This window comes from Zalophus californianus, chromosome 4 (genome assembly GCF_009762305.2).
Source record: "Zalophus californianus isolate mZalCal1 chromosome 4, mZalCal1.pri.v2, whole genome shotgun sequence".
NCBI lineage: Eukaryota > Metazoa > Chordata > Mammalia > Carnivora > Otariidae > Zalophus > Zalophus californianus.
Window position 1 is genome coordinate 79,039,982 of NC_045598.1, and position 25,254 is coordinate 79,065,235.

The window sequence follows — 25,254 nt, forward strand, 5'->3', positions numbered from 1 at the left end:
AGATTTTTTTATTTTAGAGAGTGAGAGTGCGAGCAGGGGGAGGGGCAGAAGGGGAGGGAGAGAAGAAGCAGACTCCCTACTAAGTGGGCAGCTCAACGCAGGGTTCCAGATCCCAGGACTCTGAGATCATGACCCCAGCTGAAACCAAGAGTCGGATGCTTAACTGACTGAGCCACCAAGGTGCCCCGTGGGCTCAGAAGTGACGTGTGCTGTAGCTGGTCCTCCCTCTGGTAGGATCCTGCTGCCTTTCCTCATGTCTATCCCATGAGCTTTGCTCTCTCTCTGATGCCCTATCCAGACTGGAGCCTAGTGTGGAGGCCAGGGCAGAGGGCGCCAGCTGAGGGCAGTCAGAACTGTTTGTTCCTGGCTTTCTGCTGCCCTCTAGTGGTCACTGGCTGTGAACCACATCTTTAGAGGCTGCGCTGACCCTTTTGATACCTTGAAACTCGGGACCCCAATGGATACCTACAAGTTCCTTCAGACTTTGGAGATAAGATCAGAAACTGTCATCCTCTAAAATGGAGCCAATTAAAAAATGCATTTAGCCATCTGAAAAATGGGAAAAAGTCCACGGTGAGAATGTGGATTTGGTCCTAGTTTGAGAGCTAAAACCAGGGAATAAGACTCAGAAGCCTGTTTGACTTTAAGGCAAGTCATCCAACCTGTGTGAGCTCAGTTTCCCCCAGATGGGGCTAATCCCTGTCTTAGCAGCCTCATGAGACTATAGTGACAATCAAAACAACGGATGTTATGTGCTCCATGAAGTATAAATAGCTAAACAAGTTTGAGGTAAAAGATGATTTGTAAATTAGGATGTTGCTAAATCTTAATCAAAACTTGGCATGTATTAACTCATTTAATTCTCTCAACAATCCTAAAAGGTGGATACTATTAATTGCCCCATTTTGCAGATGAGGAATCTGAGGTACAAAGAGGCTAGTAAATTGTGGAGCATATTATGGAGATCTGCCTTACTCTGGCAGCTACACTCTTAACCTCTATCCCTGTATGTCTCTTTGGAACATCCTATTCTATGCCCGGGGCTGACCAGTCTGCTGATATCCATTTTATTCTCCTGAGAAGATCTAATTATTAAGGAGTATTTTGTGCTGATGAAAGCCCCAACTCTTGAAAACATCATAGCTTCTGATATAAATTTGTATATTTTCATTCTGGTCTCGGTTAATATAAGTCTTTGTCTTTGGGTGACCTGGGAGAATTCCATTTCTGTGTCTATAAAGCTGGAAAGAACACCTGGGCTGCTCCCGCCCTCTCCGGCCGACTGCCCTTCCCTCCCCACTCTGCTAGGATGCCCACCCCTTCTGGCCACCATGTGACTCACCTGGGCCAGGCAGCACATTTGGGCTGGTGTATTTGACCACTGGTAGTTCTAGGCATAGCTGATAAACACACTTCTGGGACCACTTACGAAGCAAGATGAAAACCATATATCTTAAGAGTTGGCATCAGAAACTTCACAGGGAGGAAATTGTCTTTGCACAGGAAAATACTGTGGTATTTCTCTACTGAGTAGAAAAAGGCAACCAATAGCGGGAGCCCAAGGCATCAAAGGAGAATGGCATGCAGCTTTGCCCGTGAGCAGGAGAGAGGAAAACACAACAGAGACAGAGGAGCCAGATAGAGGATTTTATCCTGTGGGAGGATGCCTATTATTCTATCAGAAGGGGCCTGTGTCATGGCAGGTAATCCTGCCTGCATGTCCATCTCCTTATCCCCTATCCTCCACAGGAAATTCACTCATGAACGCTTTCTGTGGCTCTGGAGTTTTGGTAGAAATCACAGAAGGGGCTAGTTGGGGCCCAGGCTCACACATGTAGAAGAGAGACCCCCAAATCCACAGCAATTATGACCTCCACAGTTGCAAAGTTCCATAGGGCACTAAATGAAGGCTCAGAATAATTTTATCTCTATTTCAAAGAGGCTGGAAGATCCCAGCTGGTATCTGGGTTGCATTCACTATCGCCATTATCTCTAGGGACTCTGTGGGCTGTCACTCATGCAGACCAGACAGGAGTGGATCAGAGGCCTGGTGGAGATAAGAGGAGCAGATGAGGATGGTGATGTGGCAGGTACAGGAGACCCGGAAGTGGGATGAGAAACTTGGGGGTGGTGAAGCGCCCAGCCTGACCTCCTTAAGAATCCTGATTCATCTAGAGTCTTTGCACCCAGACCTAATTCCATTTGTCATTCCTTTGTCATTTAAAGGAACCAAGAATGCAAAATGTGTGTTATTTGGGGGTCAGATAAATACAATGGAGGAGTATTTGCCTGCTTTGTTGCTGCATGAAATTTTCCTTAGATTTTCAATACAGAGCTTGGGGAGTGTGGTGAGGGAACACACTCTGGAACCATACCAGCAAACAGAGGTCCTGAGTCAGAATCCTCCGTGACCTTCAGAAAAATCTGTCAAGAAAGGAAAAAGAGAACACTTGGTTTAGGCATTCCATTCTCAGAAAAAAATCTAACCCAAGCTCAATTTTGCTGGGTGCTGCTTCATAATGGAAGGAAAATATATTGCGATTTATCTAAGAACACAGTCATCTATAAATATAAAAGTGTGTGCACATAGTGACCACAGCTACGTGAAACATGTTTCTGGATGGACAGAGGCAGGAAGAAGCGAGCCCAAAATGAAGATCATTGCTATGCTTGGGTGGGGAGTTACAGCTTTTTGCCTTTATAAAACGTCCCCCTAGTATTAGACTTCTGCAAAGAACCACGTTTTCTGCTACCTGAGGGGAACCAGTTGGAATCTCTGCCTTACCTCTTCCAGGGGAGTGTCAGAAATTCCAAAACTGCTGAGCCCCAGGTCGGCTAGTGTGCCCTCGAGCTCTCTGAAAAGGCTGGTGTATGCTCTCTGCTTGAGATTCTTATTTGGAAGAAGGAAGATAAGTTCTTGACCAATGCATTCCACCAGCTTTGCCTCTGGAACATGGTGTTGTACCATATCCATCAGCTCATTCACATCTCCTAGGACAAAAAAGAGAGAGAGAGAGACTGACATCAACTCTGTCTTCCAGAACTGAACCTGGGAGACGGTGAGCTTGCTCACATCCCCTACTTTCTTCCACTTCCCATTTGAGGAAGGGGCATTTCGTTCCTCAGTAGTGACTCCTGCGGAGGACTAATGCTGCCTCCTGTCCGTTTTAGCTTAGCTGGCCCCGTGAAGGGCACGGAGAGGGAGAGGGAGAGGGAAGCCTCTCCCTCTAACTAACAGCACTCCCCACTGACTAGCTGGGCCAACCTGCTAGCTTTCTCCTTTTTGCAGTCAGATGGTCTGTCCCTTGCAAGCTATGTAACATCACGCAGGCCATACCCTATTTTTTTCATTGGTTCAAAGGGGAAAATAATGGCACCCACCCACTTTACTGTTATTTACGAGGACCGGATGAAGTAATACACACAAAACACTTAGAATGACATGTCTGGCGCCTAGGTAAGTATTAGCTGCTACTGTTATCGTGAACATCATCTCTAGTAAGAAAGCTCTTATCATTATTGCTGCTCATTCTTATTCCCCACAAGCCTGAAGGTTAAGTCAAAGTTCCTTTCATTTTCCTTGTCTGGCCCGAGCTATAGGTGACTTGCCCAAGATGCATACCTGGGACTGGTGCCCCAGCTGGAGAAGAACGCCCCTTCCTAAATCACACACCAATGCCTGGTCTTACTCTTCGAAGGAATGTGCCATTTCCCTTGGGACCGCACCTGCCTCCTCCAACGAACAAACTAACCAACCTTAACACCTTGATCTCAGGAAATGCTGAAGGGGATCAAAAAGCTGTGGAGTCAGACTGGGGCTGGGGGGATGGAGGGTAGGGTGTACAACATGGGGTGTGAGGAAGTGTCCAGTAACAAGTATTTACCCTACACCCTCATACAGTCAGAATTGAGTTTTATGCATAAGCATGTATTACTTTGAAATTAAAAATCTAATTAAAAAATTTTAAAGCGTGTATGTGAAGAGACAGTTCCCTATTATCTTGAGAAGCAGGTCAAAGGGAGAAGGGTTCTAGGGACTCAGATCCCAGGTCTCATGCATTTCTGCCAAGCAGTCCTCTCAATTAGGGCCACCTGGTGGGTTCTTTGCTTTCTTTGTTTTAAAAATGACCCATGTGGAGGGATTTCATGGCTTTCAATCGATGTCTTTCTCTCGAGCTGGACTGGAAGGCTTGTTTTATGTCAGACTCACAAAGTGGACTCCATTGTCTTTAGCTCTGGGATGACTTCACACGGGGGCTGGAGGGCTCCTTGGGTGAGGAAGCAGCTTTGCCCTAAACAGCTCTCCAGGGGTCATGTGCATTGTTCTCTGAGGAAGGAAATCGAGCCTGAAGCTGCTGGATTCCCAGGAATTGTGTCTTAGTCATGTGTGTCAGCCTCCAGGGGGGAGTCCTGGAGGGCTGCAGGCTTACAGCATCTAGCAGGGAGGTCTGCGTGTGTGTGTGGTACACGGTTGTGTGAGAGGGGAAAGCCTTGCGAGGAAATAACTGGGGAGCAGAGTGATCTTCTTTCTCTTATTTGGGGCATAACGACTTACTGTGCTTCCTACAGCTCACAGCATCCCTCTTATAGCAAAATAAATAAATAAACATTTGTTTATAAATAAGGGAATATTAAAAAAATTACTCCAGCCAGCAGGCCCTGTTTGCAACTCGATTTTGGTGCATCACTGTATTGGTTTTTAAAAACTATCAATGTCTTGACCAAGATTCCTCCTGGGAGGGAACTCCAGCAAGCAGGGAGAGACCCACAGCAAGGCAGCCTAGGGGAAAGACACAGAGCTGTCACCCTGAAAGGATGTGTTCCTGTGCACCTCAGGTTCTGTCCGTGCAAAGAGTGGGCAAGAGAGTGAACGTGATGCGGACCTGGGCATTTTCCCTCAAATTTCAAGCACGGTATGTAAATGGTGTCTAGTTTTTCTGTTTCACTAGATTTTAGTCAGTCAATTCTCCAGATTTAGAAAAAAAATTGTATTAAATAGAGAACTTTGTTTTTTCTTTGCTAAGCAGGTAGTTTCCCCCTTGCCATCAACCTGGGTCCATACACAGGTTTCATTTTGCTCCCTCTTAGGGATATGGGGTGTGTGGTCTTCCATTTGCAAAGACACCCCAGAGACTGGATGGAAGTGGGCCTTCATGGAGGACAGCAAGAGTTGTTGGCAAGTACTCTGGGTCGCTGAGGTCAGATCCTGTGGGATGGGTGCTTACAGTGAGAGCCTCTCTTCTGCATCTCCCTGGAGGTGGGGGTGCCCTGGATGAGGTTTAACGCACCCTAACTCAAGGGAGAACTGCTAGGAAGTTGGGACGCTGAGGGAAAGTCAAGAGTGTAACAAGGATGTGTGACTTGGCATCCACTCTGTACATTCTGACTCTCTGGAAAAGTTCACTCTGGGAGCTGTATGTTACCATGGCTTCACCCGAGGGCCTCACCTGGCAACTACAGTAGCCCTTCTCCAGACACAAGTAATGCTGCCTGGAGCCAGGGCAGAAGGACCCAGGAAAGGAGGAGTGAACAAACACTGGATTCCTCAATTAAGGGAGGAGGCCCTTAGGCTGGGGGCTTTTAAAGTCCCTCTGGGAATGGAGGAGAAAGAGGGTCAAAGAGAAAGATGAGCAACTGCATGAACAAGGGCTTGAGAAATGCACAGTGTTCTCTTTTCTCCCATTAAAATGTTTGACAACAGGATACATCCAACCATATCAAGAGATGATCGCCAGACAAGAACCAAGACACAGCCTGCCCCAGTGCATACCGTCCAAGACTTGTTCCGGAGTCATCTCATCTATGTGGGCTGGACACCTGCTGGAGAAACCCTCAGACGCACAGCTGCAGGTCGCCTACAACAGATGGGCGTCAGTCACTTGAACAACCGCATCTCCCTGATGCTGACCGCTGTCCCCACCGCACCTCATTTGTTTCTTGCCACCAAAACTGGTCAACAAATTTTGCCCCCTCCCCCACTTTAATATATTACTTCATGTGAGCATTCTGAGGGTGTGGCTATTTGATTTTATCGCGGAGAGTGTGTGAGTCAGACACAGAGAGTAATAGCACCTCAAAGGACACCCTTGGCTTGTCATTATCATATGACAGCTGTAGGTCAGCCTGTGCAGGACATTCTGCTCCTCTGTCCCCGTGGATGCACGCTGGCCCGTGGAAGTCTACCCAGGACAGGAAAACCTCGAGGCACCCAGCCCTTACACTACTGCAGCTGGAGGCCTAGGTCATGCTACAAAGTAACCAGCCCGACCATTCCAAGAGGAGCAGTGACTAGTCTCCAGGAGGCCAGAGGAGGTTCATAATGCTTTCTCTCACTTATGGTCTCCATGTTCCTGACAAGCAGGAGCAGAGCTGATCAGTTTCGTTTTCTGTGTGCAAAGAAACCAACACTGACAAGCAATTAAGGAATTTGCCTGGGATGACACAGTCCTCCACCTCGCTGCTACCCAGACCCGAACCTGGTCTCCTGACAATGGTGAGAGGGGTCTCCGCTAATGGGTATTGTCTGGCTTCATCATTTTCAGCTGATAGTTCCCAAGAAGGCCTTTCCTTGGCTTTCATTTCCCAGTGGACTTTGGGTTGAGTTAGGGAACATAAATGCTGGAATGAAACATGGGAAGCTTCAAAAGCCATTCTCCTTCCCAGCGTGCTGCCTTGCAGCCTGAGATGCTTCTGTGTGGCGACATGCCACGTGTGTGTAGGGTTCTGGAATACCATAATCTCAGCTCATTTCATTTGGGGTAAGGCATCTCTATAGGAGGGTTCAGAACATCCATTTATCAAAATCTGCAGAGTTTCAGAAACAAAGAAATTGATTCTGGCCGCTAGAGCCTGACTGGGGTAGAAGATGCCGGGCTTGGCAGCACCACGCCATGTGTTTCTTCTGACCCAACACGGACTCTTTCCCTGGGCACATGCATACCTCATAGCCTGTTGTTTGGTTCTGGATGTTTTTCATCTTGCGCACCAAGGTTAAGTAGAAGCCCGTGCCAAAGCAGCTCTTCAGGAAGAGCGGGGTGCCCGAGCAGTAGAGCCTCCCCTGGGAAATGATGGCGATGCGGTCCCCGAGGAGGTCGGCCTCGTCCATGTGGTGAGTGGACATGATGATGGTTCTGCCTGCAAAGGCAGAGGTCAGAGGATCACCAGACAGGCCCGGGCAGGGCTGGTGGGGAGAGGATGTAGAACAATCTCCCTGTGACATGGGCATAAAAACTGGAAGTGGATCAATAAAAACAAGTATTTTGCTTCGAAGTCCAGAATACTAGAATAATAATGACAACAGCTAACGTTTTATAGCATCCTGCATGCTGTAAAGCACTGTCACATACAGTATCTCTTCATCTGGCATTGGACCTGCTTCCAATAAATCACTGTGTAGGGGACCTATTTATTACAGTTAGTCGGCATCTGTTGAGTTCCATATGTATATTCTCTGGATCATTAAGTACTGTACTTATAATCTTTGCAAAGAACACACTTTGAAACCAATGGGAAATGTCATTAAAAGAAAATGGTAAAGAGGATTCCAGGATGGCAAACTGACTGTGGGACTGAGTCACGCCATCACATTCACGGACCCTCTGAGCTCTGCCTGCCATCTTTCTGGATCTGCACCCTCTGGTTAGAAGGTGCTGGGATAGAGGGAAGCACATCCCATTCTGAGACACTGCTATCTGCTGTAGTTCTGCATGTCACCCACACACCCGGGTCCTAATGGTCATCTGACAGCTACGGAGTTTCCTGGGATGTCTGCATGTGACTTGGGTCTTCTTAGTCAAAGAGGAATTTTACCTTGAGCTGCAAGCCTTGTTCCAGACAGAAGGGCTGCAGGTTGAGAGAACCTTTTAGAATATTTGGGGAAGTAGGCTGCTCCATTAGTGACTCCCTGTCTTTATTGGTGTAAAAATTTCAGGACGCTTCCCCTGGAACTCGGATTCATTCAAGTCACTGCTCAATTCCGTCAGAGTGTAGTTATGGCTGTTAAGTATGCTCAGTTCCAAAGCACCACGGTGAGAGCGGGGGTCACAGACAAAGGCTGGGTGAGAGCACAGGGCACCGAGCAGAGGCCATTACCTGAGCGGTACTTCAGGAGCAGGTCCCAAATTGAGCGTCTTGAGTAGGGGTCCACCCCTGAGGTGGGCTCATCCAGAATGACAACCTTGGCACCTCCCACGAAGGCAATGGCAACAGACAGCTTCCTCTGCATGCCACCTAGAGGTCGGTACAAGACAATAGAGTCACAAGGGCTGTGGAGGACCGGAGGAGAAAGGCCCAGGGCTGGCAGTGTAAGGCAGGGGCGGTGTGCCTTCTGGCAGCAGCTTGATGTTGCCTCCTTAGAGGTTTAGACAAGTGTTCAAACCCTAGTGGTGTACAGGCCTCTTTAAATGCAGAAAAGGCAAAAAATGCAGAAATGCAGAAGCAGATAAGACCATTTGAAGGCTGTTCTCACATTTTAGTTCAAACCTACAAATGTCAGAACAAATACAGCCCAGGCTGCTACAAGATAGGGTTCCATGTGGGAAAGGATCCAGAGGTGGGTTGCTCTTAGGTGCACAGAGTAATTTTATAGAAGTGCTCCACCTCTTAGGAGGTTTCTTAGAAGCCTCCCCTTCTGCCAGTGTCCTGGAAGACAATGGATTTGCCATCCATAGCCCTGTCTTTTTCCAATACCAAGCACCTGATAGATCCTGAGCTTCTTCGTTCCTCTTGTGGTGGAGGCCTGTGTCCTCCAACATGGCTTCCATCTCCAGCTGGGCCTCTTCCCAGGACTTCCCTTTGAGCTGGGCGTAGAGCAGGATGTGTTCAGCCACTGTGAGGCTAGGGGACAGGGCAATGAGAGAGGCAATGGGCTCAGCAATTCCACCTCTAATTATTCACCTTATAGGAACAATTAAGGATGAGCACAAAGTTTTAGCAATGAAGATGTCCATCATGGTGCTGTTTATAATACCAAAAAATAAAAAAGAAAAAAACAAAAGAAAACCCAGATCCTGTTAAATATCTAACAAGAGGGAACAGTACATTTATACAATGGCATAGTACATAAACATAAAAATTATTTTATTGAAGAGTATGTAATGACATGAAAAGATGTTCATGATATCCTGAGTGAAAAAAAAGCACCACTGCTTTAAAAATGGAAGATTACAAAATCGTATGCAGGGTTTTACTCTCCTTTATAATGTTAAATAATATATCTATACATGCATAGGAGAAAGTTCTGAGAAATCATATACCAAGGTGTGAACCATGGTTATCTCTGGATGGTGCAATTACAGGTAACTTCTATTTTCTTCTTTTAATCTGTATTTCCTCCCTTCCTTTCTTTAATTACTATATATCACTTTTTAAGTAGTAAGTAAAAGTTTGGGGAAGAAGCAACTGAAAAGCCTCCTGAAAAGTCAGTTTTTAGTGCCTGGCTTAAGAGCAAAAAAGGAACAATGGTCTCCTCTCTTGCTCCCTGGGAGGGAGTATTTCAGGGTTGAGCGAGGGGCCGCAGGATGGGCCACCCTGTCAGAGAGCAGGGGGCATTACTCTTCTGAGGGGGCAGACCTCAGCTCCCAGTGCCAGAGGCTTAGTCTGACTTTCTGAAGGATACCTCTCATAGCAGGAAGGACCAGGGACCTTGAACATGGGGAAAACAAACAAGAATACTCCCTCCTGCCCCCAGAACTGGCATCCTTGAGCTCAGCTGTAAAGAACATGTGTGTTGTGGGGGCGGGCAGGGTGGGAATATGGCATGGAGAGGGTCTCAGTTTCTGTTCTACTTACTGGTGGAACAGGATGTTGTGCTGTGGACACATGCCAAGACTCTGCCGGACTGCATCCAGGCTGGTTTCAATGTCCTTTCCCCCAATGAGTACAGTCCCTGATGTTGGTGGCAAAAGACCCGTCAGGATGGACCTGTCAAATGCAGGAGTCAGTGACAGAAAAGATGACCTTGAGCAGTCCCCCCACTCCAGGGTTGCTGAGGACTCTCACAGTGACTCCTGCATTGGCTCTCAATTGAAACCAAACCATTATTAGCTGTGGGGACCAACAGGTTCCCATACAGGCCTTAGAAGCATCCAGCCCCTACTGTGGATGACCGCTTCTGCCTTCTCTGCTTTTATTTATTTCCTAGGGCCCCAGGCAGGCATTGATGGGTCCTCAGGGTTCCCAGCTGCAGAACATTCACTACAGAACATCCCTCCCCAGCTCAGTCATCACCACTCCTGGTGCTGTAGGGGCTCAATTGAAGGTGTGCAGTACGTACAGGTCAATACGTGCCTGATATCATTATTACAAAGCATAGGGAAGGATCTTAATGAGAGCTCAGGCATTCAGTATGTATTTGTTGATTAAGTGATTGAAGGCAGGCAGAGGAATTACCACCAACAATATCATTTTTTGAATGCAAAACAAAAAGCTCGATATCCATGTTGGCCTTTTTTTTTTGGTAAAATGAGAAATAATGATGCCCACCTCATGGGTTTGTTGTGAGGATTAAATGAGTTTACACTTGTAAAGCACTTAGAACCGTGCCAGCATAAAGTAAAGCTCAAAAGTATTATTACTATTTTTAGGGCCCCTGGGTGGCTCAGTTGGTTAAGTGATTGCCTTTGGCTCAGTCATGATCCTGGAGTCCCGGGATCGAGTCCCACATCGGGCTCCCTGCTCAGCGGGAAGTCTCCTTCTACTTCTGGCCCTCCCCCCTCTCATGCTCTCTCTCTCTCTCTCTTTCATTCTCTCTCTCTCAAATAAATAAAATCTTTAAATAAAAAAAAGTGTTATTACTATTTTTATTAAACAGTGTGTTTCAACTCCCAGGGGAAGTTGAATTTTCAGCAGTCGATGAAGTAATGTGTTTGTCTTGAGAAGCCCTGAGGTCTTGGGTGGTGCTCTGGACTTTCTGACCATATTAGTTAACAAGGTGAGCAATCAGTTGGATATAGTGCTGCCTGGCCCAGCCAGCTCTGTCCCTGAGTTCAGATACAATCTCAGGTTATCTGACCTTGTACTTAGAAGCTGAAATCTCTGTTGATCAACCACTAGAGGGAAACAGAATCAAATATAATGGCACCAGCCCTACATTCCATTCACACTGAACCTCCCTCAGAGAACATTCCAACTTAGGGTGTATACTGCTGATCCTTCCTGGCGCTCTGTAAGAGGTCAAAGGACTTGAAGACCACGTATCACACGGCTTCCCTACCCCCTGAGAGGACTGTCTGACGCTCCTTGGGAAACCCTAGCTAGCCACGTTCTCCTTCTCAGCAGATGGCGCTCTAGTCCCTTAAAAAGCTAGGAGAGCTTCCTTACCTTTCTATGAAGAGCTTGCATCTTCCTTGAACTTTATCTTCCAATCGCCAGGTGTTTACCTCGCAGGCCCCTCTAGGGAGCACACCCTTTTTACTTTCTCCAAAACAGATAGGTAAAGGAATCCTCTTTGAAAATAAGTAGTAGTCTGTATGGACCAAGGGCGTGTGATGGTGACGGCCATGACTTTAGCACCATCGCTGATGGTAGTAACAGTGGGGAGGTTGGGGCTGGGAGGACAGGCTCATAGTGTCAGAGACCAGACAACTGAAAAGACCTGGCTCTTGGGGTGCCTGGGTGGCTCAGTTGGTTAAGCGACTGCCTTCGGCTCAGGTCATGATCCTGGAGTCCCGGGATCGAGTCCCGGGATCGAGTCCCATATCGGGCTCCCTGCTCGGCAGGGAGTCTGCTTCTCCCCCTGACCCTCTTCCCTCTCGTGCTCTCTATCTCTCATTCGCTCTCTCTCAAATAAATAAATAAAATCTTTAAAAAAAAAAAAAAGAAAAGAAAAGACCTGGCTCTTGCCCTCACTGAACCATTACACATTGGTGACACCAGAAAGTCACTTCAACTCTCTAGACCACTTCCCCAGCACACAAAGGGGGCAGTAAACTTACTTCAACTCCCTTTCCCACTTCTTGTGAGGATCAAATAAAACAACATACGTGAATGAGCTCTAAATACTGTAGTATGCTTTACACATTCTTGGGACACAAATACATAGTACATTTTTGTCACTAATACTCAGTGGGAAAGAGTAGACTGCAGGTAATGGGGCAGAACAGAGCCAGAAAATAACCAGATAGAAGAGTAATCCAGGCTCTTTGCCTGAAAACTCACAAGGTGGTGGTTTTCCCTGCTCCATTGTGACCAAGGAATGCGGTGATCTGGTTCTCGTAGAAGGTAATGTTAAGATGGTCCACGGCTGGTCTCCTGTAGGGCTCAAAAATCTTCACCAGATTTTTCACACATACCCCAGGAACCAAGCCTGGAAGTTCACGTTCAAAGAAGGAGTCTTGGAGGAAAAAATGAACATGATGTAAGTATAATGCTATAATGTACACAGTCCCCAAGGCTCGCTCTTCGGACCACTGTCTTTTGCCCCTATGGCTGTGACCTTTGTAAGGCTGACTACAAAATAATCAGGGCAATAATAGTACCTAACATTTATTGAGTGGTACTATGTGTCAGGCTTTGTTTAAGTGCTTTATATGGATTACCTCATTTTACCCTTATAACAGCTCCGTGGGGACAGATGTTATTATGCCCATTTTTATAGATGGGGAAACCTCAGGCACAGAGACATCAAAGACCCAATCGAGGTCACACAGCTCATGAACGGCAAATCTGGAATTCGAACCCAGAGTACACTCACTGACATATGGAGAGTTAGCCCGAAGCTCAGTCTTCAGCCTGGGCTCTCATTTCCAGCAGTCTGTGGGGCATTTCCTCCTGGGCAGAATTCTGGTAGCAGCTCAGGCTCCTTATCTTCCTCCCAAAACATAACTTTCCCTCAGACTCTTCCATGTCCACTCCTGTAACTGCCCTTCTCCTGGTCACCTTGCTCAAGCCTTTGTGTTAACTTTGCTTAAAGTGGGCTTCTCAGTTCCTGGGTAGGACAGCCCACTCTTTCTCATCACCGGCCCTCCAACGCCACACCTCCTCCCACCCACGCCTTTCCAGTGCCGATCCTCGTGAACGTGCAGCCCACTTCTGCAGACCTCCAGTCTGCCTCTGCTTGGGTTCACCTTGTACAGCACCACTTACTCTGTGAACATCGTAGGTTCTGAGCATTGACTCCCCTGCAAAACAACATCCCTCTCCTATGTGTGCCTCCTGGTCCTTCCTGTAACTAAGATGCAATCAGGCCCAGCCCTCTGATTTTGGCCTTGGAACTCCACGCTGGGAGGGCCATGCCAGAGGCACTGTTGACTGCAGCCCAGCTCTCTGAGGAGCCAGAGGTCACTGACCTGAGCTTTGTGAAACGGCACCTGGGTTGGGCCAGAGGCCTGGAGGCCTGGAGGCCAGACCCTCTCACGCAGGGGAGGGGCAGGCAAAGCCCAGAGGAGGGGATAGGAAGAGCATTTTAGCATTCACAGAGAGACACATAACGCTTAGGGAAGGGAGAAATGGGGGAGAAGTACAGAACTGGTCTAGGAGAGAAGGTAAGGAAGGCAAAGCCAGGGAATACTTGTAAACCTAATTCATTACTTCAGGAATTATTAGGTAACTTCCACAGTCAGGAAAGGCTTTTGATGGTTTGAATGAATGGGCTTGTAGATTTGTAAACCACGAATGAAGTATAGTCAGCTCCACTAGACTCCTTCCTCCTATGCACAGAAGCATTTATTTTTGTCTTTCCTTATAGCTCATATCCGCTTTAAGTCCCAGTGACCCAAGTTATTGTTCTTGCTAAATCCTCGGAAGTCAGCACATTTGTGCAACTCACTTGGGACTTGCCTAACAAGGGCACAAACACACCACATACTTGGGATTTGCTTTCTCCAGGAAATATGCGTTAATGTCTGGCTGGACCATTCATTCCACACACGTGCAGCTCGGCCCTTGAGAAGCTACCAGGTTTAACCTGTCAACAGAGTCGGTTTCCCGGGGTCCACTGCACCCCAGTCATGAAGTGTATTGCTCCATCCTTTTACAGTACTCTGCACCTTCTCCTTGCCTATGCTCTGCGTTCTTTATTGAGTTTTTTTTTTTTTTTTTTTTTTTTTACCATTTATTCCTTCTGGGTGTTCCGGATCCTCCATTTCCTCTGTTATGGGTTCTGTCTTTTCCAGAGCCCTTTCTTCTTTGGTTGAACACCCTGCACCAACCAGAAGCCACCGTTACTCCTGGTGAGAGCTAACAATCAGTAAAAGCAGGAAAAGGAAGGGAGAGGGAAGGGGTGGCAGACTTTCCTACCACAGCTGGAAAACATGGTTCCCTCAAAAGGCCAAGTCAGCATTCCCGGGGACCAGTCCTGAGCATGGTTCTGCCGCCCACTGACCTGTGGGCCTGTAAAGTCCCGAAAATGGCTGCCAGTGCCTCCGGGCTGTCTGGTTGGTCAACTTTTGCCAAGCCCAGACAGAGCTTTATAACAGGTGTTTCACCTCATCCTCTTAACACGCCAGCAAGGGCCCACAGTGTCAGAAATTATAATTTAAAAAAATATTCACAAAACCAGGACTCCGTTTGCAATGGGTTAATTTTCTTTACCTTACCAGTAGTAGTTCCAGTCAAAAACATGTCAAAGTCATGGTGAACCTTGAGAAAAGCTCATTCAAGGTGATATGATGGATGGCCAGCTTAAATTACAGATTGAGAAATAATTTACCTGAGTATTTTTATGGGCATTCAAGTCTTTTGGGACTAACACCAGAGTTGAGCCTGGTTGAGGTATAGGCTCGTATAAATTGTAAAGTATGGTGTAAACACACACACACACACACACACACACATTCTCACACTGATGCATATACACATACTCTCTCACACACATCAGACATGCACACACACACAGAGGCAATTTTTGTTGTTGTTGTTGGTAAACTTGGCCTTTGGTTTAAAAGGACATCAGGACATCCTGGAAAGGGAAGAGAAGCAGAGGAGAAGCCAGCAAGAGAGGAAAGCAGGGGCAGGAGGAAATTGCTGTCCCCACGCATCTAAAGGCTCTGGCCTCTAGAGCACAGATGTGGGCAGGGGGAGTTTTTTAATGCGGCAGCCAACCAGGGTCTCCATCACCCTTGGCTGCCCTCTGGAGATCTGCAGGCTGCAGGTGGAGCAGCCAGGAACAGGCCTCGGGGTCAGGGACCTGCCACCTCCGGCACTGCTATTTCTGCCTCCTGAAGGATTGTCAACTCTACTGCCCTCAATGCCTTTGATCACTTTACTAGCTCTCCTACTGCACTAACATGCAGCAAAATAGCAGGGGGAAATATTCTTCTACATAGCTTAGTCATGGGGTGAGTTCCTTGCCAGGCAATGTGTTTCCCAGTTCCAGGTTTTTGTCCCAAGTGATCAGCAGGAACAGGGGCAAGACACTGGTCCTCTTGGGTTCCATTTTTTCCTCTGTTGGGGGGCGGTGGTTAGGTGGGGAAACTCAGCTCTTTTCTGATTTTTTTTTTTTTAGAGAGAGTGCACGTGCACGCAAGTGTTGGGGACTGTGCAGGGTGGGCAGGGACGCAGAGTGAGAGGGAGAGAATCTTAAGCAGGCTCCATGCTCGGTGTAGAGCCCGACACGGGGGCTCCATCTCAGGACCCTTGAGATCACGACCTGAGCCGAAACCAAGAGTCAGACACTTAACCGAATGAACCACCCAGGTGTCCTTCTTTTCTGATTTTAGAGAGATTTAGGAATCCACTTCAGTCTAGCCTGTGAGGCAGGTGAAAAATATTTGGCTTTTGTTAGCAAAAATATATGTGATTCATTTTTGGAGCACATTTGTCTTAAGAATTTCTTTTTGAGAGGCAGATTATCTGCCGAGATTATAGAGGGGGAGAAAAGTGCCCACAAGTCCTGATACTCACTGAAATTAGAAATATTCCAAGAACACACTCCTGTGTTGAAAATCCCCATTTATAGTAGATTATAACCTTATTGTAGTTGAAATTTAAAAGTTTATAGACAAGACAGACAAACCAACATAATGGAAAAATACTGAGCTGTTGAAGTGCTATTTGTTTGAACCATAAAAACAAAACAAAACAAAGCAAAAAAACTGTCCAAGCCTTTTAAAGGCCCTAGGCTAACCCCTTAGAGAAAACAAATCTCTATCTTAGTGCTTAAAGGATAAATCCTGGCCGAGGCCCCAAAATACAAAGTAAAGTGCAGGTAGGTGAGGAACAAACAGATTGGAAAGTATTTCCTTTGCTTCCAGAAACTCCCAGCTCCAAGGAAGTCCCCAGCTCTCAGGTCAGGAATTTCTTGCCTTCTCATACCTCACAATAGAGTCTATGGAACTTCTAGAACTCTCCCTGGGCCTCCTGTGCTGTTCAGTAGGAAAAGTAAATTTTATCTAAGATGCATTCTGGGCAAACGCCCCTTAGCCCTCTTCCCCAGTCTTCCCCAGTCACAAAGTAAGATGAATTTGAGGAGAGTGTAGGAGTGTTTGCCTTGAAGGTCATAGCTCTGCCGCAGCCTCTGGATGGGCCTTCACCTTAGGATGATGAATTAATTTATATTTTCAAAAGGAATAAAAAAGCAGGAGAGGAGGCAGAAGAAGACCAGTGCAAAGGTTCCTTTATGATGCTGTGGATCTCTGCCTGAAATCGAGGAGTTGCAAGTCATTTGCACCCTAAAGTGGTTTGGCCTTCTTTCACAAGGACAATTTCATCCACCGGGCACAAGTTGTATGGGCCACAAGGGTTTATCAGTGCTCAGCCATTCACCTGGCCCAGTGACTCACAGAAAGTGGGTTCCCAGAGGCTGTGATGCTGCACCACAGTGGCAGAGCCCCAGGAGGCAGCTGACTAATCGGAACCACACACTTGACATCAGGAGCCCCCTCTACAGCCCACACATATCCAGGACATAGCCAAAACACTAAGGGTTTTTTTTTGGGGGGGGGGTTTAATTAAAAAATTTTAAATAACTCACCTTCACCGCCAAGCCAATAGGACTCTTGTAGAAGGAAGTACCAAGGAAGTGGGGTTCCATAGTCCCCTAGAAATGACAGGGAAATAAGGGAAAAAGCCTTGGTAGTCCTACCACAGTTCTACAAAATCGAGAATTTATCTATCTGAACCTCAGAGTATAGCATATTCATAGTTCATAAACATTACACAGCTACCCACGGGCTACCGTGAAGACTACTCTTTCCAGCATGTTTGACTTTAAAAAGTCACTTTTTTGGGGTGGAACCAGCAACGCTAAGACTGATGATCTTGGTTGATAATAGTTTTCCAAGAAAACATCTTATTAAAGAATTTAATCATGCCCTTTCTCAACAATTACCAGATAATAATAATGACGATGATCGTCACTAACATTTGTTGGATGCTCTTTCCATGTCAGGCATTATTGTAAGCACTTTCCATGAGTTAAAATTTTAATCCTCAAAACAACCCTAAGAGATAGGTAATGGTATTCTTGTGGATAAGGAAATCTGTTTCCTTATTGACTTTGACTCATCTGCCCAAGGTCATAGCTAATTAAACAGAGGTGTCGGAATTCCAATATGGGTAATCTGGTTCTAATACCCCTGATCTTAACCACCCCATTCTACTGGATTCCAAGGAAAAGACTCCCAAATTTCTTGTCTAGTTCTCTTAGAAGATTTTGCTCCCTATAAAATGTTAATTTTTGTGAGAACACACTGTCTTTGCTTATTTAATATTATCCCATGTTCCATGGCCACTAGACTGTCAGCCCTTAAAGGGCGGGTTTGGGTCTGTCTTTTCCATCCCTTTTTTCCCCAAAACTAGTGCTGAGCCTAACATATAGGTGCTGCTCAGTAAATAGTTATTGGACAAACTAAAGCTTTAGCTTGGCTAAAATAAAGGTCTTGAATTAGGGACAAATTGCATTTTCAATCCAACTAATTTTCACTTATTATATCTCCTTCTAGTGGCACAGTAAGATAGAAAAGCTGACTCATGGCAAGGTCAAATGTATTGCTCAAAGTCACCATTATGGGTTGAATTGTGTCCCCCCCTCAAAAAGGATACGTTGAGGCCCACGGTAGAATACAGAATAATACCTAGTCTTGTCCCCAGTTCCCAGCACAGAGCTTGTAAAACCCCTGAAATTATCCTGAGTGACAGGAATGTCTTTTGTCGCTCACAAGGAGCTGACACCCTTTCTCAACCACCCCTGAGTTTATGCTAACGAGGTGACTCAGTTGGGGAGCCCTAGATAGCTTCAGGATGGGGCTGGTCACCAGAAGAACCAGGCCTGGGAAAAGAGGATGGAAACTTTCAGCCCCACTCTCCATCTTGAGGGAGGAGAAGGTGGCTGGAGACTGAGTTATAAAAACTCGGAAACGAGACTCAGGGAGTTTCCAGGTTGCTGAGCACATCAAGGTGCTGGGAGGGTAGTGTACTTGGGGAGGGCATAGAAGCTCCATGCACCACCCCTCCTGCCCCTCCCCCTATTCATCTCTTCCATTTGGCTTCTCCTGAGCTGTATTCTTTATTATAAACTGTAATTGCAAGTAGACTACTTTCCTGAGTTCTGTGAGTCATTCTAGCGAATTACTAAAGCAGGGTGGGGAGGGGGGATTGTGAGAACCCCTGAATTTGTAGTCAGTTGGAGAAAAGTGTGGGTAGCCCGGGCACTGCATTTGTGGCTGGCCTCTGAAGTGGGAACAGTCTTGTAGGACTGAATCCTTTTGTGGGGTCTGTGCTAATTCTGGGTAGTTACTGAACTGGGAGAACTGAACTGATTGTTGGACACCTGGTTGGTATTAAAGAAATAGCTGATGTTGGGGGAAAAAAATGACACATTTGGTATCAGAAAAAAAAAAAAAAGACACTAGGGTCCTAACCCTTGGCCTTGTTTGGAAATAGTTATTGCTAACGTACTTAGTTGAGATTAAGTCATACCAGACTAGATGGGAGCCTAATCCAATCTGACTGGCGTCCTTATAGGAAGACAGCCGTGTGAGGACAGACAGACAGACAGACAGACAGACAGACAGACAGACAGACACACACACACACACACACACACACACACACACGGAAAACACTGTGTGAAGATAGAGATTGTTGAAAAACCACCAGAAGCTGGAAGAGGCAGGGAAGGCTCCTTCCCCTACACATTTCAGAGGGAACACGGCCCTGCCAACACCTTGATTTTCTCCTTCTAAGCCTCCAGAACTGTGAGACAAAAAAATTTGTTGTTTTAAGCTACCCAGTTTGTGGTGCTTTGTTATGGCAGCCCTAGGAAGCTAATATAGCCACACGGCTCTGATCCAAACCCAGGCCTCCTGGCTCAGTCTATTCCAGGGTTCTCCTATTCCGGGGTTGCTGCCTATGTATTTCTCCCAACAAAGGCTATGCCAAGATGATGTGAGTTTGTCCCTCCCCAGGGATTGGGCCCAGCCTCGCTCTCCTCCGCCTGCTCCTGGCCACGGCATTGAAAGCCTGGCCATGGCTATCACGGCACACGGTGGCTGTTGGTTGACTTGGAGGCCACTCCATGAAGTAGGACTTCTCTAGCTACCAGGAAATACTAAGTTGAAGGAAAATCTGATTTCTACAAAGCAAATGTGAAACTGTGCAAACACCCAATTTTGATTCAGGAGTTGCTTTTCCATGCTGCAGATTAATCAGGTATTGATTCAATGTCCACCAAAAGTCAGGCACTATTTATTGGCATTGACCCTGTAACACTGAACAAAACAGACGGTGGGCCTGCTTTCATGGGCCCATATTCTACTAGGGGTAGAGAGTCAATTAAAAAAACAAGTAAAGATACGTCCTGAGAGAGTGATGTTGCGAGAACAAAGTCGGATAAAGGGGGCAGAAGTGCTGAAGGGTGTGGTTTAGACCGGGGCAGACCGGGGCAGGTAGTCAGATACCTTCAATCTGGAAAGAGCCCAGTGACAGGGCGACATCTGAACTCAGACCCGAACAAAACTGAGGAGGTAAGCCAGCAGACATGGGGGTGGGTGCCGAAACATGCCGCAGGCAGTGAGAACAGGCACAAAGGTTCTGAGGAGGACATGTCCTGAGTGTGCTGCAGAGCGGTCAGCAAGGAGGAGGATGCGGCTGGAGCAGAGAACGTGAGGGAGAAGGGAAGGACAGGAAATAAGGAAGACACTCAGCTGGATGCTGGTTAATGAAGCATCTTATAGGCCAGGACTGGGACACTAGATTTTACTCTGAACAAGAGGAAAAGCCACTGGAGGGATGTGAACGGAAGGTAGATATCATCTGACCTCGGTTCTGAAAAGATCTCTGAACATAGTGTGGAGAACAGACTGGCAGGCAATGATTACGGAAGGAGGCTTGGACCGGGAAGGTAGTGGGATCAGATTCTGGACCTATTTCTAAAGTAGAGCCACCAGCACTCACTGACGGATTTTTGACTTCAGTTTAAGTTTCAAATGCTGGCTCTGAGGGCCCAAACTGAAAGAGCTTAGAAAGGATAAGATTTAAACTAGATAAAGGTGGGGGAAGGCTGGGGATCCGAAGAACCCAATATCAGTACCTTTACCCTATGGGAGTTGACACTTACCTGGAAACACCTGGTCAAGGTACCAGGCAAGCAGGCCATACAGAGCAGCATCAAGGAGCATCATCTTCATGGACATCAGGAAACTGAATTCGTCCCCTTCCATGGGACTGTTTCCGATATTACTCCACTGCAGCCCCAGGCCTTGCTCCTCAAAGCGAGACAGGTACTCAGTGCCAAACCCAAATGCCACAGGAGCCAGCAGGCTCTGCAATGAGGCAAAGAGGACACATAAGGTGAGCAGAGGTCTTTCACCCCGCCCAACAGCACCCAGCTGCCCACAAGGTAGGGACGAGGGCGAGGGCCAAAAGAGTGGCCCAGCTTGTGTCCAGGTATAAGGATAACCCAGCAAGGGGATAAGGCAGTCTTCCCACAGAAAGGGAATTCTGGAAATGCCTCAGGGACCTCATGTAATACTTACCGAGCCACCTCTCCTCTGTTTTCAAACCCCACAAAGCACAACATACCAAAGGACCAAAGGTGCTCAGGTTTACCTTCCTACCTTTTCCCCCTTCTTCCTACCTCTTTCTGGAGATCACACAGTTCTCTATAGAACAAAGAAGATAACTTGAACTGCTTTGTGTGAATCCCATTAGAAGGGTCCACAAAGTCATTAGTGTCCTAGGACAGTCTAGGAGACCGGGCAAGGGATGGTCCCATGACCTCCTAAGGACTATCACTGAGGCCAGAAAAGCCTCAGATTCCACTGATGTCACCTTTTCTCCTCTCCAGACCGAGGACAGTCATTTCCTTAGGTTCTCTGTAGAGAGAACAAGTCAACTAAACAGGTGGTATGCAAAAGGAGGCTAAAGAAGAGGGTTCCTGGCCAAGTCCCCACAGGTGGTCACCGGCATGGCAGAAAGCATGTACAGAGCATGCACAAGCACATTCTCATTTCCTCTGCTCAGAGGCCTCTCTGCAGTCTGTAGGACCTGGGGTGGGGCTCAAACTCTATAGAAGGATGAGATTCCCCAGCTCTATGTTCATAAAAACCATTTAAAAAATTCTCACCTCAGCCCCGGTCCACACACTTCCAGAACTATAGCTTCTTGGTGGATCCACACACCCTTGAAGCTAGCTGTGGCCTCAAAGTACTGATGTCTACCCAGGATATCAAGATAGCCCAGCTCTGCCCATAGGCTGAGTCATAAAGATTTTTTGCTACTAGCCCATTGTGAGCATTTTAGAAAACTGGGTGCTATAAATAACAGCAATTAATTTCTTGTTTAACATGAGAAATAAAAGGCAGATGCCTTGGCAGCTCTGTAGCCAAATAAGTTTGGATTATTAGAACAATTTGGATCTTCCTCAATAAAGAGCAGGTGGTAGTCCTTTCTTGACCCCACTGCATAGAGAACTATGGAGGGAAGTTCTGGAGGACTAGGAAAGCTGCACCCTAGAGAACCTGGAAGCCAGTTAAGCCTGGTTAATGGAAATGGCCCATTTGAAACCGATTAGAGAAAAAGATAGTGCTATTAGTTTGGGAATTGTGAACTAAGAAGTCTGTCTCTCAAGCAATCAAGTCAATTTCTAGAGTCCTCCTCTGGCAAGAGGGCTTGGCTCTTAACTGGCTCATTTCTGCACTCCTTTCTGCATGCAGTGGTAGAGTGTGATAAAGACCCTTGTAAACTACCGGATTTGAGGTTTTATGGAGAGAAACAAATGCTTTTAATGAATGGAAACACCTTTCTGGACAGAACAGTTAGAGGGCAAGCTCCCTCCCTTCTGAACCTTCTCCCATGCTGCAAAAAGAAAAGTGAGTGAAATGGGCCAGGCTGTTCCTCTCTTACGGACACAGAAAGGACCCGTGAGTCAAACTGGTTTTTGACTGCTTCCCAGGGCAGACACATTAGGCAGGTTTGGTAAGGAGGGACTCTTGGGTAGCTCAGGATGAAGACCGTCCCAACTTTTGCCCCTATGCCTTTACACCTTATGTCCTTTACACTCAAAAGGCAAAGTCGATCCCTGCAAAGGGCAGGCCAGTTTTTCAGCACTACTACAGACACCTCCGCGAAAATGTTTCGTGTATTAGGGGCAAGCCCAACGTCCCTCACCACAGCCATCTTGAGGTCAGCTGTCATCTGGTCCTGCCAGGTGAAGCAGAGAATGTGTGGCAGGTAGAGGATGAAGTAGATGACGCCACTGCAGGCTGCTGCCAGGCTGGCCCTGGAAAAGAAGGTGCTGAGCAGGAAGCACTGCATGATCGTAGCCGTGGAGAAAGCCAACAGGAACAGGAAGAGGATGAACGGATTGCTGTAATGCAGGATCCTTCCATGCTGAAACCAAAGAGGCCGTCTGAGTCGGTACTTTCCACCCGTGTCCAGGGCACCATCCCTCCCAGGGGGCAACCTCTGTGCCGTGATTCTGGGCCTTCAGAAGCCCTCTACTCCAGAGTGATCTCTCCCACCATCTCTCGTGGATGCCAAATTTCCACAGTTGAGACTCACTGCTGTTGAATTCCTTTAATCCTCCACAAGTGCTGTTCTCCCTGGGAGGGCAACACATTAGGCTGCCTATCAGTACGAGTAATCATTATGTATCAAGTAAGCAAATCCTTGGTGGGAAGGGAGAAATAAGCCTAGAACAGGGGAGGAAGATCTTAGAGCACCAAAAGCTCCAAGATACACTGAGTAGATGAGGGACAAAAAAGGGAGGTAGGAGACCCTCCAACAAGCTGTAACATTTTGCATAGGGCCTGGCCTGATGACTCAATCATGTGTAGTTGTATTCTGAGATTTACCACTCACACTGATGAAAATACCAGCAATTAATCCACATCACTTGGAAGTGGATTAATCCTCCCCCTTCATCACTATCATACAAATACATAGAACCTGGGGAAATACTCAGTATATTTGACATTAACTCATGAGTCAATCACTTTGGCTATGTAGAAAATAGGACCGAATTAGCAATTTTCACTATGTGAGCTGCTGCCCACTTCCATTATAGGATACATTGAGATGTTCAAATTTATTAGGCCTTCTTGGTTCTCCTTTACTGCAGACATCCTATGAGGAATTTCACCCCTTGCACAGAACTCCAAATACATATAGATCATCTTGTTCTTTTCTTGGGAACAAAAAGGTACAAAGAGATTCATCTCTTGAATGGGTTCCAATCAACTGTTAGTGGTGCCCTGAAGCACTGGGTTCTTAATAGAAAAGAGAGGCAATGAGCAATATCTGTCATGGGTGTGCAAGAGCTGAGAGGAACAAATGTGTCACCTGTCTGCCACTGCTACCATTTTTCCCTCATTCACACTCTTGTGCCTGCCAGGCACCGATGGAATGGATTGAAAAATAGAATAAAACAAATGGCAAAGGAGAGTGGAAAAAGGCTATGCTTAACTAGAACCAAACTCTGAGGAACTCTAAATGAAAATCAAAATTAAGACTCAGAGCTCCTGACTTTGTGTGTCAAAGAGCTCTCCACATCACCCTGGAAAGCTCACTCCTTTTCCTTAATCCCATAGCCCAGTAAAAGCAAGTCCACGGCTGAACACGAGGCTATGGCAGGAAGAACTTTAAGATGGTTGTTGGTATTCTCAGAAGAATAACATCAATTTCTTATCCCAGCTCAAAGCAAAGTCCCACAAGCTTCTAGGCCCATACAGTCTCTCAGTGACTTCAGGCAGAGATGAAAGAAAGTCACTGGGCTGACCCAACAGCTTCACAGGCCTTGGCTTCCTCTAATGACCACTTGTCTTTTCTGTTCCTAATAGTTTGAATAACTGGAACCTTCCCATTGTCCCAGCTTCCAGCTTCTTTCCTGCATAGTTAAGGTGGGAAGGAAGGACAAGGCAAAGATGGGAGCGTCATTCTAAGGAATCCTATTTTGTGTGCAAAGCTCTGTTTCCGTCATCACTGGAACAATGTTCTGGTTCCCACAAGGAGAAACCCCTTTGTGCAAGAAACTCTTAGTGAACATTCTTTACCTCACGTCCTAAAAGCTTTGAAGTCTTAATGCTCATTCTTAGGAAGGCAGATCTCAATGTCACTTAACAGACATTTCAGGATATCATACATGTTTATGCACTTTGCATAAGTCAGACACTTACACATTTTGGCTCCTTTAATTCAGAGGACACAAAACATCTTGGAAATGGGAAAAGGGGCAGACCGAAGGATGGGAAGGAATAAGGGCCCACTAGAAGAAGACAAGGAGCACAGCTTCTCCCCCCATCTTTGTGGATCTCAAGGACCCTGCAAATTTGAAGCCACAAATTTAAAGCTAGGTTGCTTGAGCAGAAAGACCTCTATATCAGCATTGGTTTTGATAGGACTCTAGCACAGGGTTTGACTAAGGCTGAAAACAAAACCCTTCAGAATTAGTACATTTCACTGCGAAGAGAAGGGGTAGGATTTGGTTTAACTGAATATCTGCTGGATGGACAAGATATGTGATGGAACATTCCTGGCACCAGTATGGTCCAACATGGGATGGGACACACTTCGCCAGAGTCTACTATTCAGCATACATATTGCTTAGTGTAGAGGGGCACTTAGTATGACAATCGCAGAAAAACAAAACAAGCTTGATAACACCATAACAGGAGCTTGCAAAGCCTAACGTGTGAAATTTATACCAAATCCCATCAAATAAATATAAAAAACTACCCAAATTTATGAACTTATCATCTAACAAGTACAAAAGATCATCTACTGGGGAGGAACTAAAAATGGAGGAAAAGAACATATTATGAAATAATGTATTATTTTCAAGTCTAGCTTGTGAGGGAGCTGCAGGTTTGCAGATGATGG

The 25,254-nt window shown here is 46.5% G+C and overlaps 1 protein-coding gene across 7 annotated transcripts in view; it reads right to left on the reverse strand.

Annotated features, from left to right (window-relative positions):
• The window catches only part of ABCA4 (ATP binding cassette subfamily A member 4), a 131,638-nt gene that overhangs the window by 48,548 nt on the left and 57,836 nt on the right, over positions 1-25,254 (reverse strand). For all 7 annotated transcript variants that reach the window (XM_027603436.2, XM_027603442.2, XM_027603448.2 and 4 more), the window contains 12 exons: positions 22,546-22,767; positions 20,495-20,699; positions 16,910-16,975; positions 14,048-14,137; positions 12,157-12,331; positions 9,790-9,921; positions 8,696-8,835; positions 8,092-8,229; positions 6,941-7,134; positions 5,771-5,855; positions 2,786-2,991; positions 2,376-2,424 (listed from right to left, as the gene is read on the reverse strand). In XM_027603436.2, coding sequence (XP_027459237.1) covers positions 2,376-2,424; positions 2,786-2,991; positions 5,771-5,855; positions 6,941-7,134; positions 8,092-8,229; positions 8,696-8,835; positions 9,790-9,921; positions 12,157-12,331; positions 14,048-14,137; positions 16,910-16,975; positions 20,495-20,699; positions 22,546-22,767 — 1,702 coding nt within the window. The remainder of the gene's footprint in view (positions 1-2,375; positions 2,425-2,785; positions 2,992-5,770; positions 5,856-6,940; positions 7,135-8,091; positions 8,230-8,695; positions 8,836-9,789; positions 9,922-12,156; positions 12,332-14,047; positions 14,138-16,909; positions 16,976-20,494; positions 20,700-22,545; positions 22,768-25,254) is intronic.